This window comes from Triticum aestivum, chromosome 5A, assembly GCF_018294505.1.
Source record: "Triticum aestivum cultivar Chinese Spring chromosome 5A, IWGSC CS RefSeq v2.1, whole genome shotgun sequence".
Taxonomy (NCBI): domain Eukaryota; kingdom Viridiplantae; phylum Streptophyta; class Magnoliopsida; order Poales; family Poaceae; genus Triticum; species Triticum aestivum.
This window is the reverse complement of record NC_057806.1, coordinates 706,623,475-706,639,615: the sequence shown is the minus strand read 5'-3', so window position 1 is coordinate 706,639,615 and position 16,141 is coordinate 706,623,475. Positions and strand designations below refer to the sequence as shown.

Below are 16,141 nucleotides of genomic sequence, written 5' to 3'. Positions count from 1 at the left end.
TCCTCTATACTTGTGTGTTAATAAGACCATTTTTTGATACTGTTGACGAGGATCATATGATAGAGATCATCGGATACATTGAATGCAGAATGACGCGTTGAAGCGACCATGGATATTCCATTCCAGGTCTAATATGACCGTGCGCTGTGTGCATGATATACACACCCGTGCACGCACGTACAATGTTATGCAACACTTGGTCAAATAATAATATAGGGAAGTTTTTATTTTTTTTGAAATAATAATATGGAGAAGTTGACTTGGAACAAAGCTATACCTCAAAATAATGTGGAATATTTTTCCCCACAAAAAAAGAAAAGAAAATGACTATATAGTTTCTGAATTTCGTTGACTTGAGTACCATCTATGCATGATACATCGATCCGTGCACGTACTTAGCAAAACATGTCTACTTGCTAGTAATATCCAAATTAATTAACTCCCCGCAAAACATGTCTACTCTAATTAATTTGCCTCTATGCAAAATACATCCGTGCACGATGTAGATCAAATAGCTAGCGCCTAGCAGTAGATGGAACGCCACAAAAATCCTAGGAATAGCTATATATATCTGCATGAAATGCAAGCCATTACATCCGCATCCACCACAAAAGTAAGTAGCTCTCCGGCCTATAGCGACCAACAGGCAGGTAGTTGTGATGGCGTCTTCATCTCTGTCAGTGGTGCTGCTCCTTCTGTGCCTGGCCGCGGCGGCGTCGGCGCAGATGTCCCCGAGGTTCTACGACGCGTCGTGCCCCGGGGCGCTGGCCACCATCAAGAGCGGCGTAGCGGCCGCCGTGAGCAGCGACCCCCGCATGGCCGCGTCGCTGCTCCGGCTGCACTTCCATGACTGCTTTGTCCAAGCAAGTCCTTCACACACTATTTGTTATTGTTTGGATCGGTTTCATTTGCTGAACACCAGCGGTTAACCCGTGCCTGGCTTCGTACATGCAGGGCTGCGACGCGTCCGTTCTGCTGGCTGGCAACGAGCGGAACGCGTTCGGGAACGCGGGATCGCTGCGAGGCTTCGACGTCATCGACAAAATCAAGTCGAATGTGGAGCAGGCGTGCAAGCGCACCGTTTCCTGCGCCGACATCCTCGCCGTTGCCGCTCGCGATTCCGTCGTCGCGGTAAGAACTAACATGATCTTTCAACCCTTTTTTAATTAATAATCTGTTTGCATCCGTGTCACGGTTTTGAACTGAGGTTAGTACTCATCGGCTTTACTTGTGTAGGTAGGAGGGCCGTCATGGACAGTCTCTCTGGGGAGGAGGGACTCCGACACGGCTAGTGAGACACTGGCCAACCGTGACCTGCCTGCACCATCACTTAGCGTCACGGACCTCATCACCCGCTTCGCTGCCAAGGGGCTCAACCACACCGATATGGTCGCCCTCTCTGGTGCGCACATCATAGGGCGGGTGCAGTGCAAGAACTTGACCAGGCTCTACAGCGAGGAGAACATTGGCCCGGCCTTGGCGACGTCGCGCCAGGCCACCACTAATAGAAAACAGGGCTTTGGTTCAGGCCGGGTCAGCCCATTAGTCCTGGTTCAGTCCAGAACCGGGACCAATGTGGGCATTGGTCCCGGTTCGTGAGCCCAGGGGGCCGGCCGAGCCACGTGGGCCATTGGTCCCGGTTCATCTGGACCTTTTGGTCCTGGTTGGTGGGATGAACCGGGACCAATGGGCTTCGCTCCTGGCCCACCACCATTCGTCCCGGTTGGTGGCTTGAACCGGGACGAAAGGCTCCCCTTTAGTTCCGGCTCATGTCACCAACCGGGACCAATGAGGTGCCTATATATACCCCTCGCTCGCGAGCAGAGCACCCCAGTGCTCTGTTTTTCTCTGGCCGAGGGGGAGAGGGCTTTGTGGTACTCTAGCTCACCTCCTATGCACATGAGGTGTTCGATGGAATGCCCGAGCCACACTACTTAAGCTTTCTCCTCTCGAAGCTCGACCTCCAAGCTTCATTTTCCTCGAGATTTGTCTAGATTTAGCGGTCCGTCACGCCCCGTCCCCGTCTTCACCGCCGTCGATCACCCGCGCCGATCTCATCACCGACACCATCGTGGTGAGCCTATTGTTCTTATCTTCTTTCTGAAAGGAAAAATATTCTTACTTGTATGTTTAGATTGATACTTGTATCATTTTCTTACATTTATTATTGCATCTTATATAGTGCGATGGTTTTGGTATCCGCCCCCGTCAGCCCTCGTCCTGTCTATGATTTCGATGTGGTATGTATATTATCTTTATAACTATTGGTTCATTTATTGTTTATGAAAATTATGCCGACCAACGTGACATAGATTTTATTTATCTAGGATGTATGTGAATCCGAAATGCCAACCGACCCTATTGTCGAGAGGTTAAATTTAGTTGAAGAAGAAAACAATTTGTTGAAGGAAAAAATAAAAAAAATTGAGGAGGAGAAGATGATATTGGAGTTGCATGTTGCGGATGTCGTCGATGATCACAAGATCAAGATGGATGCAATGCGCTTGAAGATTAGAAAGATTAGAAAATATGCCATTCATACCGAGGCTTGGTATCATTATGTCGTTGCATCAATTGTTACCTTGGTTGCGATTATGATCGCATTTGTTTTTGCATTGAAATATTTTACATAGTTTTAATGTATGGTTTAATTAATTAGATGCTCTGGAGAGCTATATGTTGTTAGATGAGAACTATGTATGCACTTTGGTTTTAATGTGATGATGAACTTCTATTAATTTGGACACTTAATTATATATAATGCACGCAGATGAACCAGCAATGGATGTACGGTGACAGACACACCCGCGAGTACATTAAGGGCGTGCATCAATTTCTCGATGCGGCTGAGGCAAACAAGCAGAATGGTTTTATGTGTTGTCCATGCACTGAATGTGGGAATACGAGGTCTTACTCTAACCGGAAAATCCTTCACTCCCACCTGCTTTACAAGGGTTTCATGCCACACTATAATGTTTGGACGAGGCACGGAGAAATAGGGGTTATGATGGAAGACGGCGAAGAAGAAGACTACGATGACAACTATGTGCCCCCTGAATATGGTGATGCTGCAACGGGGGGAGCTGGTGAAGATCAAGAGGAACCAGACGATGTGCTCAATGATGCTGCAACGGGTGAAGCTGCTGAAGTTTAAGAGGAACCAGACGATGTGCCCGATGATGATGATCTCCGCCGGGTCATTGTCGATGCAAGGACGCAATGCATTAGTCAAAAGGAGAAGCTGAAGTTCGATCGCATGTTAGAGGATCACAAAAAAGGGTTATACCCCAATTGCGAAGATGGCAACACAAAGCTCGGTACCGTACTGAAATTGCTGCAGTGGAAGGCAGAGAATGCTGTGGCTGATAAAGGATTTGAGAAGCTACTGAAAATATTGAAGAAGAAGCTTCCAAAGGATAACGAATTGCCCGACAGTACATACGCAGCAAAGAAGGTCGTATGCCCTCTAGGATTGGAGGTGGAGAAGATACATGCATGCCCTAATGACTGCATGCTCTACCGCGGTGCATACAAGGATCTGAACGCATGCCCGGTATGCGGTGCATTGCGGTATAAGATCAGACAAGATGACCCTGGTGATGTTGACGGCGAGCCCCCCAGGAAGAGGGTTCCTACGAAGGTGATGTGGTATGCTCCTATAATACCACAGTTGAAACGTCTGTTCAAAAACGAAGAGCATGCCAAGTTGATGCGATGGCACAGTGAGAACCCAAAGAAAGATGGGAAGTTGAGAGCACCCGCTGACGGGTCACAGTGGAGAAAAATCAAGAGAAAGTACTGGGATGAGTTTGCAAAGGACCCAAGGAATGTATGGTTTGCTTTAAGCGCGGATGGCATTAATCCTTTCGGGAAGCAGAGCAGCAATCACAACACCTGGCCCGTGACTCTATGTATGTATAACCTTCCTCCTTGGATGTGCATGAAGCGGAAGTTCATTATGATGCCAGTTCTCATCCAAGGCCCTAAGCAATCCGGCAACGAAATTGATGTGTACCTAAGGCCATTAGTTGAAGAACTTTTACAGCTGTGGAATGAAAATGGTGTACGTACGTGGGATGAGCACAGACAGGAGGAATTTAACCTTAAGGCGTTGCTGTTCGTGACATCAACGATTGGCCCGCTCTCAGTAACCTTTCAGGACAGACAAACAAAGGATACCACACATGCACGCACTGTTTAGATGACACTGAAAGTATATACCTGGACAAATGCAGGAAGAATGTGTACCTGGGCCATCATCGATTTCTTCCGACCAACCATCAATGTCGAAAGAAAGGCAAGCATTTCAAAGGCGAGGCAGATCACCGAAAGAAGCCCGCCATGCGCACCGGTGATCACGTGCTTGCTATGGTCAATGATTTACACTACGTAATCTTTGGAAAGGGTCCCGGTGAACTAGCTGTTCCGAATGACGCTGAGGGACACGCACCCATGTGGAAGAAGAAATCTATATTTTGGGACCTACCCTATTGGAAAGACCTAGAGGTCCGCTCCTCAATCGACGTGATGCACATGAGGAAGAACCTTTGCGTGAACCTGCTAGGCTTCTTGGTCGTGTATGGGAAGACAAAAGATACACCTGAGGCACGGGAGGACCTGCAACGTTTGCACGAAAAAGACGGCATGCCTCCGAAGCAGTATAAAGGTCCTGCCAGCTACGCTCTTACGAAAGAAGAGAAAGAAATCTTCTTTGAATGCCTGCTCAGTATGAAGGTCACGACTGGCTTCTCGTCGAATATAAAGGGAATAATAAATATGCCAGAGAAAAAGTTTCAGAACCTAAAGTCTCATGACTGCCACGTGATTATGACGCAACTGCTTCCGGTTGCATTGAGGGGGCTTCTACTGGAAAACATCCGATTAGACATTGTGAAGCTATGTGCATTCCTCAATGCAGTCTCTCAGAAGGTGATCGATCCAGAAATCGTACCAAGGCTAAGGAGTGATGTGGCGCAATGTCTTGTCAGTTTCGAGCTGGTGTTCCTACCATCCTTCTTCAATATCATGACGCACGTCCTAGTTCATCTAGTCGACGAGATTGTCATCATGTGGCCCGTATTTCTACACAATATGTTCCCCTTTGAGAGGTTCATGGGAGTCCTAAAGAAATATGTCTGTCATCGCGCTAGGCCAGAAGGAAGCATCTCCATGGGCCATCAAACAGAGGATGTTATCGGGTTTTGTGTTGACTTCATTCCTGGCCTTAACAAGATAGGTCTCCCTAAATCGCGGTATGAGGGGAGACTGACTGGAAAAGGCACTCTTGGAAGAGACTCAATAATATGCAGGGACGGATATTCTTGGTCTCAAGCACACTACACAGTTCTACAGAACTCTACCTTGGTGACCCCGTATGTCGATGAACACAAGAACAGTCTGCGCTCCAAACACCCAGAGCAGTGCGACGACTGGATTACATGTGAACACATCAGGACTTTCAGCAGTTGGTTGGAAACACGTCTCAGAGGTGACAACACTGTTTGTGATGAGTTGTACTTGTTGTCCAGGGGACCATCTTTGACTGTATTGACTTACAAAGGATACGAGATAAATGGGAATACATTTTACACGATCGCCCAAGATCAAAAGAGCACCAACCAAAACAGCGGTGTCCGCTTTGATGCAGCAACCGAGAGCGGAAAGGATACATATTATGGTTACATAGTGGACATATGGGAACTTGACTAGGGACCTGATTTAAGGTCCCTTTGTTTAAGTGCAAATGGGTCAATCTCTTAGGCGGCGGGGTACAGGTAGACCCACAGTACGGAATGACAACAGTGGATCTGAAAAATCTTGGGTACACTGACGAACCGTTCGTCCTAGCCAATGATGTGGCACAGGTTATCTATGTGAAGGACATGTCTACCAAACCGAGAAAAAGAAAAGATAAGGAAGCGAATACATCATACGATGAGCCAAAGCGCCACATAGTTCTTTTAGGAAAAAGGGACATGCTGGGAGTGGACGGCAAGACAGACATGTCTGAAGATTATGAAAAGTTTCATGAAATTCCTCCCTTCAATGTCAAGGCTGACCCAAGCATCCTGATAAAGAATGAAGATTATCCATGGTTACGGCGCAATAAGCAAATGACACAAGCGAAGAAAAAGTGAAGACTTTCTCCCGCAACTTGTAACACACGAACATGCTACCATTGTCCGTTTTGTACATGCACATGCTATGTGGGTGAAATTATGATACCATCCCAACTTTCAACTTTTTCAGAGTTCATTTGAAATGCTTTCATGTCTTATGGTTCGGCCTTCGTAATACCATGACCATTAGTCCCTGGCCCATGCCAACTTTCAACTTTCTAAAACTAATGGCACTAACAGAAAGTTTATAATTTTGCTCCTCGCCCCTGGCCCATGACCATTAGTCCCGGTTTGTGCCACAAACTGGGACTAAAGGGTTGGTCCTCGTTGTGGGCCGAGTTTAGTCCCACCTCGCCAACCGAAGGGGGCTCACACCGGTTTATAAGCCCTTCCCTCTCTGCCTTGTTGAGCTCCTCTCAAAGTGAAAATAGATGCCCTAATAGAGAAAAGTTTAACCTAAATTCATAGTGAATTTCTCTTAAATTCATAGAAATTTACTAGGAATTTAGGTTGAATTTTCTCTATAAGCTCATCTATTCTCATTTTTTTAGTAAGTTAATCACAAACTTGTGATTCAAACAATTTTCAAAGAATTCAAATTTTAACTATTCAAATTTGAAAACTAATGGCACTAACAGAAAGTTTATAATTTTTCTAAAACTAATGGCACTAACAGAAAGTTTATAATTTTGCTAACCTAAAAGCAAACAGAATCAAAAATTAAAGTGAAAAAACAAAAGAAAATAAATAATGCAAAAAACAAATCAAAAAAACAGGAAAAAACTATTTTTATAGTAAAGTTAATCACAAAATAAAATAAATAAAGCAGCAAAGAAAACAAAAAAACTAAAAAAGTGTTTTCAAATTTGAAAACTAATGGCACTAACAGAAAGTTTATAATTTTTCTGAAACTAATGGCACTAACAGAAAGTTTATAATTTTGCTAACCTAAAAGCAAACAGAATTAAAAATTAAAGCAAAAAACAAAAGAAAATAAATAATGCAAAAAACAAATCAAAAAAATAGGAAAAAACTATTTTTATAGTAAAGTTAATCACAAAATAAAATAAATAAAGTAACAAAGAAAACAAAAAAACTAAAAAAGTGTTTTCAAATTTGAAAACTAATAGCACTAACAGAAAGTTTATAATTTTTCTAAAACTAATGGCACTAACAGAAAGTTTATAATTTTGCTAACCTAAAAGCAAACAGAATTAAAAATTAAAGCAAAAAAGAAAAGAAAATAAATAATGCAAAAAACAAATCAAAAAAACAGGAAAAACTATTTTTATAGGAAAGTTAATCACAAAATATAATAAATAAAGAAACAAAGAAAACAAAAAAACTAAAAAATTATTTTCAAATTTGAAAACTAATGGCATTAACAAAAAGTTTATAATTTTTCTAAAACTAAAAGCATAAAGAATTAAAAAATAAAGCAAAAAACAAAAGAAAATAAATAAAGCAACGAAAAAACAAAAAAATGCCACCTACTGGGCCACCACGGCCTGAATACGACTAGAAACCCTACCATGGGCCAGGATTCAGGCCCGCAACAGGCCCAGTAGGCCCACAGGCATTGCAGTGACAGATTAGGCCCGAAAGCCTGCAGTTGAGAGGAGCTCGGGAGGGTGGGCGCAGCAGCGCTTATAAACCACTCCGAGCCCTCTCAACTAGCGAGGTGGGACTAAACTTTTGGGCGCGGGGCAGCACAAGGCCATTGGTCCCGGTTGGTGGCACCAACCGGGACTAAAGGGGCATTGGTCACGGTTCGTGTCACCAACCGTGACCAATGCCCCCCTTTAGTGACCGGGACTAAAGGGGGCATTGGTCACGGTTCGTGTCACCAACCGTGACCAATGCCCCCCTTTAGTCCCGGTTGGTGCCACCAACCGGGACCATAGGCCTCTGCTTCCCGCCCTTTCGGCTGCTGAAAAGAGACCTATGGTCCCGGTTGGTGCCACCAACCGAGACCAATCCCCCCTTTAGTCCTGGTTTGTGCCACGAACCGGGACCAAAGGCCTGGGTATATAAATAGCACTTCGGAAAATTTGACGAACTCATCGCCAGTTGCCCCCCGGCCTGCCCGACGATGCTGAGCTCATCGACGCCGATCCGCTACCCCGACGCCGCCCGCCGCCCAGACGCCGTCCGCGCGCCGCCCCGACACCGTCCGCGCGCCCCCGTCGTCGCCCCTGCCCCGTCGCCGCCAGGCTGCCCCGAAGCCGCCCGCCGCCCACGCCGATGCCGTCATCGTCGCCCGCACCGATTCCGGCCGGCGACCTCGACCCCTCCCCACGCTGTGAGCCCCTGCCTCCTCCCCTTTTCCTTCTCATTGCCATCCCCGCACGTCATCCATAAGCGCGCGCCACCGCCAACCATCGTCGCCGTCGCCGTATAATGCTCATGTATATGCTCACTGTATGTATGTATGTATGTATGTATGTATGTATGTATGTATGTTCACTGTATAATGCTCTGTATATGCTGTATATATAATGCTCGTTTTTGCATTTTTTTTGTTACCAAGAAAAAGGTCTATTTTTTGTTGATATATGCTCATTAATATTTAAAAAAATGTTCATATGCTCATTTAAGAAAAAGTTCATATGTAACATTTAAGAAAAAAAGTAAATGTATGTATGTTCATATGCAAAGAATTATTTTTGGATGAAATGAGATGAGATGAGATGTGTTTTGTGTTGGAGAAGAAAAGAGGAAGAAGGAAGAAGGAAGAAGAAGTAAAAGAGGGTCGAGGGGGGGGGGTCGATATACTCCCTCCCCGATAACAATGTTTTCCATGTATATATGCAAAAGTTACATTTTTAGAAAAGTTTTATATATCTAGCTAGAAAGAAGGAAGAAGAAGAAAAAGAAGGAGAGGAAAAAGGAAAATAAGAAGAGGAAGAAAGGAGAAGAAGAGGAGAGGAAGAAGGGGAAAAATAAATAAGAAAAAGAAAAAAAAAGAGGAGAAGAAGAAAGGAATAGAGGAGAAGAAGACAAAATAGAATATATTCTATTTTCTCTTCTTCTCCTCTATTCCTTTCTTCTTCTCCTCTTTTTTTTCTTCTTTTTTTTCTTCGATCTTCTCCTCTAGATATTCCTTTCTTCTTCTCCTCTTTTTATTTCAGGGTCGTCTAGGGGTCGAGGGTTCCAGGGTCGTCGAGGGTTCGAGGGGTCGAGGATCGCCGAGGGGTCGAGAGAGGTTTCCTAGTGTCAAAGTATTGAAGAAATCCATGGCTTCATCATTAGCCGAAGTAACCAGGGCATGACGAAGTCCTCCAAAGTTATTTTGGAATGGTGTCCCGAATAGGATAATTTGCCTTTTTGTATGAATTTCAGCAAAGGCCTTCCAAATAACGATATTTGGAAGGTGTTGCTAAACTTTGTACCAAAAAGCGAATTATCTTATCTGGGACTTCGTTCCAAAATAACTTTGGAGAGCTTCGTACCATCATGCACATGTTACTTTCGCCTAATGATGAAGACATGGTTTTGTTGAATCCTTTGACACTAGGAAACCATCCGACCCCTCGGCAATCCTCTCGAACATGAGAGGAAGAAGAGGATAAAAAAAGAAAAGGAAGAAGAAAAAAAAAGAGGAGAAGAAAGAATAGAGGAGTTCTTCTCCTCTATTCTTTCTTCTCCTCTTTTTTTTCTTCTTCTTGCTCTTTTTTTATCGGGAACGAGGGTCGTCGAGGGACATATAGATGTAGTGTCGTTGTTGTCGATATATACCCCCTCCCGATAGCTTCAACACGTGGGGGGGGGGTCGAGGCCACTAATTAATATATATGATTCCTTACTATGATTAGGTAGCTAGTTCTACATTTGGCACTAATATATCCATCTGTCATGTTTGAATAATAATTGCCATGTTGTAAATATTTGTAGAAACTATGGATACCGCCCGAGACGAAGCAAATGAAGCATTATTGAGGGACATAATCACAGAAGGAAGTGATGCCGTCTCGTTGTTTCTCAACAACACCGACGGTCTGGAAGGAGAGGGTGAAGAAGCTGGCTACGGTGACCTAATGCCGGTGCAAGAAGAAGAACATGAGGATGGTTCCGGTGACCCAATGCCGGTGCAAGAAGGAGAACGTGATGACGGCTTCGGTGACCGAACCGAGTCCGGCCAGGTATATATATATTAGTTAAGCATGTGCTGACTAGCTGATTGATGCATTCATTGTTTTGGTATGTACACATATTAATTAAGTCTTTGTTCTTTTTTCTAGCCCTCCGGATCAAGCACAACTTCGGTAAAGCGACGAGGCCCGAAGAAAAAGTTGAGCTCGGATGAAAAGTTTGAGATCATAGCAATCGCGCCCGACGGCCAACCGATTGAACCCCTCCAGACAAAGAGCGCATTTGTTGCTCAGTGCGGGGTTCTGGTTAGGGACAAGATCCCGATAAGCATCCAGCAATGGTTTAAGCCGGCTACAGAAGACCCTGAGGTGTCTTATGTCAATGATATGCAGAAAAATGATCTTTGGACTGAGCTGAAGTCAAATTTCACCCTACCGCCAGAGGATAATCCAGAGAACCCAGATAAAGAGCAATTAATCAAGTCTTTTGCTCTTAAGAGGATGGCAGAACTATTCAGGAGGTGGAAGAAAGAGCTGAATAAGTTTGTCGAAAATAATGAGACACCAGAATTCAAGGGCAGATATGAGAAGATCAGAGATCACTGGCCCGCATTTGTGGCCCACAAGACATCGGAAAAGAGTAAGAAGATGTCGGCGACAAACAAGCAAAATGTTGCGAAGAAGATGCTTCACCATCGCATGGGGTCAGGTGGCTACCTCGTAGCCCGGCCTAAGTGGGCCAAGACTGAGAATGATCTGGTTGATAAAGGGATCGAACCAGAGACAATTAGCTGGCCAGACCGTTGCCGGACTTGGTTCTTAGGGGCTGGCGGAACCTTGGACCCTGTAACAGGGAAGTGCATTTGGACGAACGATCAAATGGACATACCAGTCAGGAAGCTTAAGCAGTATATCAAAGCAGCGCAGCAAGGGAAGTTCTTTCCAGACAGAGAGAATGACAATTTCACAATGACCTCGGGAATCCTGAGCACCCTGGATGGACGTGAGGCACGCCAGGCTCCATTCCGTGAAGGTTGGGTTTCCGGACGCAGGCGGTTACAAATCCCATGAGAGGAGGAAAAAAGTGCAGCAGACCCAAATGCAAGCGCTGCAAGCAAGGGTAGACGCGATAGAGGAACGAGAAGCAAATCACAGTAAACGTACTGTCGAAGCTTCCCCCGAAGCTACCCCGCCATCTCAGCGCAGAAGCAGCGTGGCTTCCACCAAGCTGCCTCAGCCGGAGCATGCCTTGATGGCTCCTGCCAGCTATCCCGTGGATGCTATCACGGAGTCTCAAAATTGCCACCTTATGACGCAATGGATGAATTTGAAGGTCAACGCCGTTGTTGGCTCTGTTTATCCTACTGAACCCGGCGCAACTTTTCACTGTCGGCCGATTCCAGAAGGATATGCTAGGGTGATGGTGGATGAAATAACGGAGGGATTTGAGGACCTCCAGCTTGACCACCCTACTGGTGAAGGGGAGACTCGGCTAGGGTCTGCTCTGAAGACTTCATGCCTATGGCAGAAGGAGCTCATCAACCTTCCGAACTGGACGCCTCCGCTTCCTCCTCCTCCTCCGCCGAGTCAGGACACTCCGCCTCCTCCACCGCCTCCTTCTCCGGCGAGTGACGATCAGGGCCCTCGGCCAGCTCCTTCTCCGGTGCGTGGCGGCACTCCGCCTGCACCGGCGCGCCCGAGCAGCCAGCCTCCTCCTTCTCCGCCTCGTCAGCAAGGGCGGAAGAGACCCGCCGCCACTCCAGTAGCTGCTCTGGCGCGTCGTAGTCCTTCTCCTCCGCTTCGTAAGCAAGTAAAGAAGACAACTGCTTCGTCTGCTCGGCCGGCATCTAGTAGTACAACCAGAGGCGGGAGGACATACAGATTCGATCCTTCTCTGAAGATTCCACAGAAGTTACCATACGAGAGGACCCCGGAGGAGAACGTGAAGATCGTGCGAACCGAAGTGGATGACTGGTTTCAAGGGTTGAGAGCAAAGAGACATCCACCTCCGGAGGAGAAGGTAGATCCGGTGAAAGTGAAGCGCACTCTGGCTGCACTGGCAAAACCACCCAAGTCTCCGTCGAAAGGAAACTATGAGCGCATTATTGCAAAGACATGGGCTGAAGCGGAGCGGTCGGGAAGTACAGTCAGTGATCAAAGGCTGAAAGAACGATGAGCAGTTGGGAAACAAATTGCCCAGCTCGGCGAACAAGCGAAGCAATCGTGCCCCCCCCTCAAGGTGCCTAGCGACATCGTCAATCCGAGGATGGTGCCCGGTTATGGCAATGTTGACCCTCCCCGACGATGTACATTATGATCCCATGGAGGTGCAGATACACAGATACGAGTACATGAAGCCTCTCGTCAAAGATGAAAAATCTTTAACAACGATGATGCGAAGATTACATGATTGGTACTTGAAAATCTGCAGAGAGTCTGGGGGGGAGTACTTTGTATGCGAGAGTTAAACCGGAGCATGACCTCATTGGAATTGAACTATTGCCTATTCCATTTGAGGAGTTCTATCAGTTTTTCAATCAATTGGCCCTCGATAAAACAATGATCACCTGCTACTGTCTGTAAGTACTACTACTTCTGTCATTAAGTCTCTCTATATAGCTCATCTCTTTCATTGCATGTATTTATAATTATCCTCACTATATTATGCAGAATGAAGATCACCGAATTGAAGAAAAGACAAATCGGTGATATTGGGTTCATTAACACATATCTCATAGATGCAACTGAGGTTGAACATCGTCCCGGAGATACCGAGGCCAACTTGCCACGATCATTCAAAAAAATGAAAACAAAGATATAATACTCTTTCCTTACAACTTCAAGTGAGTGTTACTGTCTTGTGCATATTCGGTTTCCCTTATATATTAGTCCAGGTTATAGTAATGTAATTGATGAGTTATGCATGCGTGTGCAGTTTCCACTATATTCTCCTAGAGATTAGGCTTGAGCAGGGAGTAGTAACCGTCTTGGACTCTAAATGAAAAGATCCCCAGGAGTATGCGGACATGACTGAAATCCTCAAGAAGTAAGTTAAATCGATCATTATCCACCATATCAGCAACTTTGTTCATTTCCTGATATCAAGTAATTGTTTTCTTTGTCGGGCAGGGTTTGGAGAAAATTCACCAGAAAAGTTCCGGGACTGCCGAAGGAGCTGGAATTTAGACACCCGAAAGTAAGTACTATAGTAGCATGTTCCGCGCATCTCCTAGTGATTCAAGCGCTAGTTTCATCAATACCATTTAGCATTCTTGCTTATCAGTTTGATTGACCTCTATTTCTTGTAAAGTGGTTGTGGCAAGAACAAGGGAATGATTTCTGTGGATACTACATCTGCGAGTCCATCCGCCACACGACCTGTGAGCGGGGCGGGTACTCTGACGAACAATATGAAGTACGTAAATAACAACAATCACAATTTTATTTTATTACCATCATTTGTATTGAGTTTCATTCATTCATATATATATGTATTGACCCCCTTCTTCAAATTAGATGTTTTGGAAGCGGGATGAACTCCTAGCACCAGCTCGCATGCGAGCAATTCAAGAGGAATTGGCGGCATTCTTTCTTGACCACGTGATCGCTGAAGACGGAGAATACGATGTGGACCATGATTCCGTATGATTATATTTGTAAGAGATAATTATTGTATATATGTAGCCGGTAGTGTCGGATAGATATACGAGAACTTGTTGTTCGACCAATCTCTCGGAGAAGGAGAGGTGGTCGATATCACTTCTCTCTGTATGCATATATGTTCATGACGATCTTCTGTTTCCTTCGTTTGCTTACTAGCTAGCTAGCGTGTCTAGTCCTCTCTATACGTATGTATAGTACGTAGCGTCGACCAAGCACGGACATAAGAGAGGACACTTCTCTCTATTAATTATAGCTAGCTAACACAATATATGAAACACCTAAATTAACCCCCCAAAACCCCCAAACCCCCCCCCTTAAAAAAACAAAAACCCCAGCCACAGAAATGCTGACGCGTGGATGCCTATTGGTCCCGGTTGGTGCCACCAACCGGGACCAAAGGGTCTCCTGCCTGGGCTCCGGGCACAGGCCACGTGGAGGCCCATCAGTCCTGGTTCTGGATTGAACCGGGACTAAAGGGACAGGGCATTAGTACCGACACTTTAGTCCCGGTTCAGGAACCGGGACTAAAGGCCCTTACAAACCGGGACAACAGGCCCTTTTTTTACCAGTGCACCTGCCCTCAGCTAACCAGCTCTGGCGACAGCAACTTGGCCCCATTGGACGATACGAGCCCGGACATGTTCGACAACGCCTACTTCGTCAACCTCAAGCTCAATAAGGGGCTCCTACACTCCGACCAGGTGCTCTACACCCTTGCCAGTGGTGCCACCGAACACATCATTGACGGCTTCGCATCTAACCAGGATGCGTTCAACAACGCCTTTTCCGCAGCCATGGTGAAGATGGGGAACTTCAGCCCCTTGATTTTCCCACAGGGTCAGGTCAGGCGCATCTGCTCCAAGGTGAACTAAGAATTGCCAGCCAGCCATTTGCACCGAATTGATAGCGTCGACCATGCATCAATCTGCTGCTTTGAGATCGGAATTAGCCACATTTTTTTCTCCACAAAATGAGCCATCCATGTCTTTGCAGCAACTTGTGGTGCCACATACTCCATTATTTCTTGCCTTTTTTGTACCTATTGTAATTTTTTGGATCCCATTATTCTTCAATTTGATTCTCTTCTATACTTTGCTAATTATTCATAACCTATTCACATTTGTTTTTGTATAAAACGTTTTGTCAAATTTTTTTATGATTTCATAATTTTCTAAAGACAATAATCATGTCAAGTTTCCCAAAGTTTCACAGATTGTTCACAAATATTCCAATGAAATTTCACGAAAAGTTCAAGTTTTCACACTTTTCACGTGTGTTTCATATCTGTTCCACCACACATCTGTACCTCTTTTCAAGGAACGGGGTTCATTCTTTCATTCGATTAGATAAAAATTAAGAGTTCACTTAAAAATTCTAGCAAGACATAACAAAGAGTCGTCCCATCTCTGGGTTGTTGGGAGAAAGGCAATGCCCACTATGACATCTCCTCATGAACTATCAGTGTGGCTTTTGAGTACTACTATATTTAGGAAGATTATATGATAGAATGACTCACATACATTTCCTTTTTAGGAGAGTCCAACCTTCTCCTCCATCAAGTGCTGATGTTATCACCACTAGCTGGTTGGAATGGTCATGGCTATTTACAATCGACAGACCTCCACATGACAGTCTTCGCATAATGCTAGTCATGATAGGGGCTGTTATTCCATTCATTAGATACAAAGTAAGATCATTCCTAACATCTCCCCTCCCCTCAATAGATTTCGGTATTGCGGGAGTTGGACCGAAGAACATGCTCCAGCGGATCTCTTTTCCGCAATATCTTTTTTATAACCAACCCCCCCCCCCCACCCACCCCCCCACCCACACACCCCTATAGAGGCAGTAATCCATGAAGTGTTGGCGGGAGACAACCGACAAAAAAAACAAAAAGGAAAACAAGAAAAGGAATTATCCCAATTCATCGGGATCTTTTGCCGGGGCAATAAGGAGAATAGGAGGAGAACTCATTGGTTGGCTTGGGATAAACTAATGAGACCGAAAGGCGAAGTGGGTATGGGATTTCATGATCTAAGATTATTTAAGCATGTGCTTATGGCTAACCAAGTTTGTTGGTTATTGGTTTATCAGCATCCACTATGTGCAAAGGTGATGAAGGCAAAATATTATCCTTGTGGGCATGTCCTGGATATGGTCTCCCCGCAAGCGATGTCGGTGCCTTGGCAAAATGTTATGCATGGCCTTAAGCCGCTTCAAAATGGTGTCATTTGAAGTGTTTTGATGGTGCTAGTATAAATATTTGGA

The 16,141-nt window shown here is 45.2% G+C and overlaps 1 protein-coding gene across 1 annotated transcript; it reads left to right on the top strand.

Annotated features, from left to right (window-relative positions):
* Nucleotides 1-659: 659 nt before the first annotated feature.
* LOC123108550 (peroxidase 2-like) lies at nt 660-14,745 on the top strand. The gene is made up of 4 exons (XM_044530320.1): nt 660-863; nt 955-1,131; nt 1,237-1,494; nt 14,443-14,745. The coding sequence occupies exons 1-4, from the start codon at nt 660-662 to the stop codon at nt 14,743-14,745; spliced, it is 942 nt and encodes a 313-aa protein (XP_044386255.1).
* Nucleotides 14,746-16,141: the final 1,396 nt, after the last annotated feature.

Coding starts and splice junctions, on each gene's coding strand:
- LOC123108550 (XM_044530320.1), top strand. CDS start 660: ATGGCGTCTTCATCTCTGTCAGTGGTGCTGCTCCTTCTGTGCCTGGCC. Junction 864..954: donor TCCATGACTGCTTTGTCCAA/GCAAGTCCTTCA, acceptor TCGTACATGCAG/GGCTGCGACGCGTCCGTTCT. Junction 1,495..14,442: donor CCTTGGCGACGTCGCGCCAG/GCCACCACTAAT, acceptor TTTTTTTACCAG/TGCACCTGCCCTCAGCTAAC.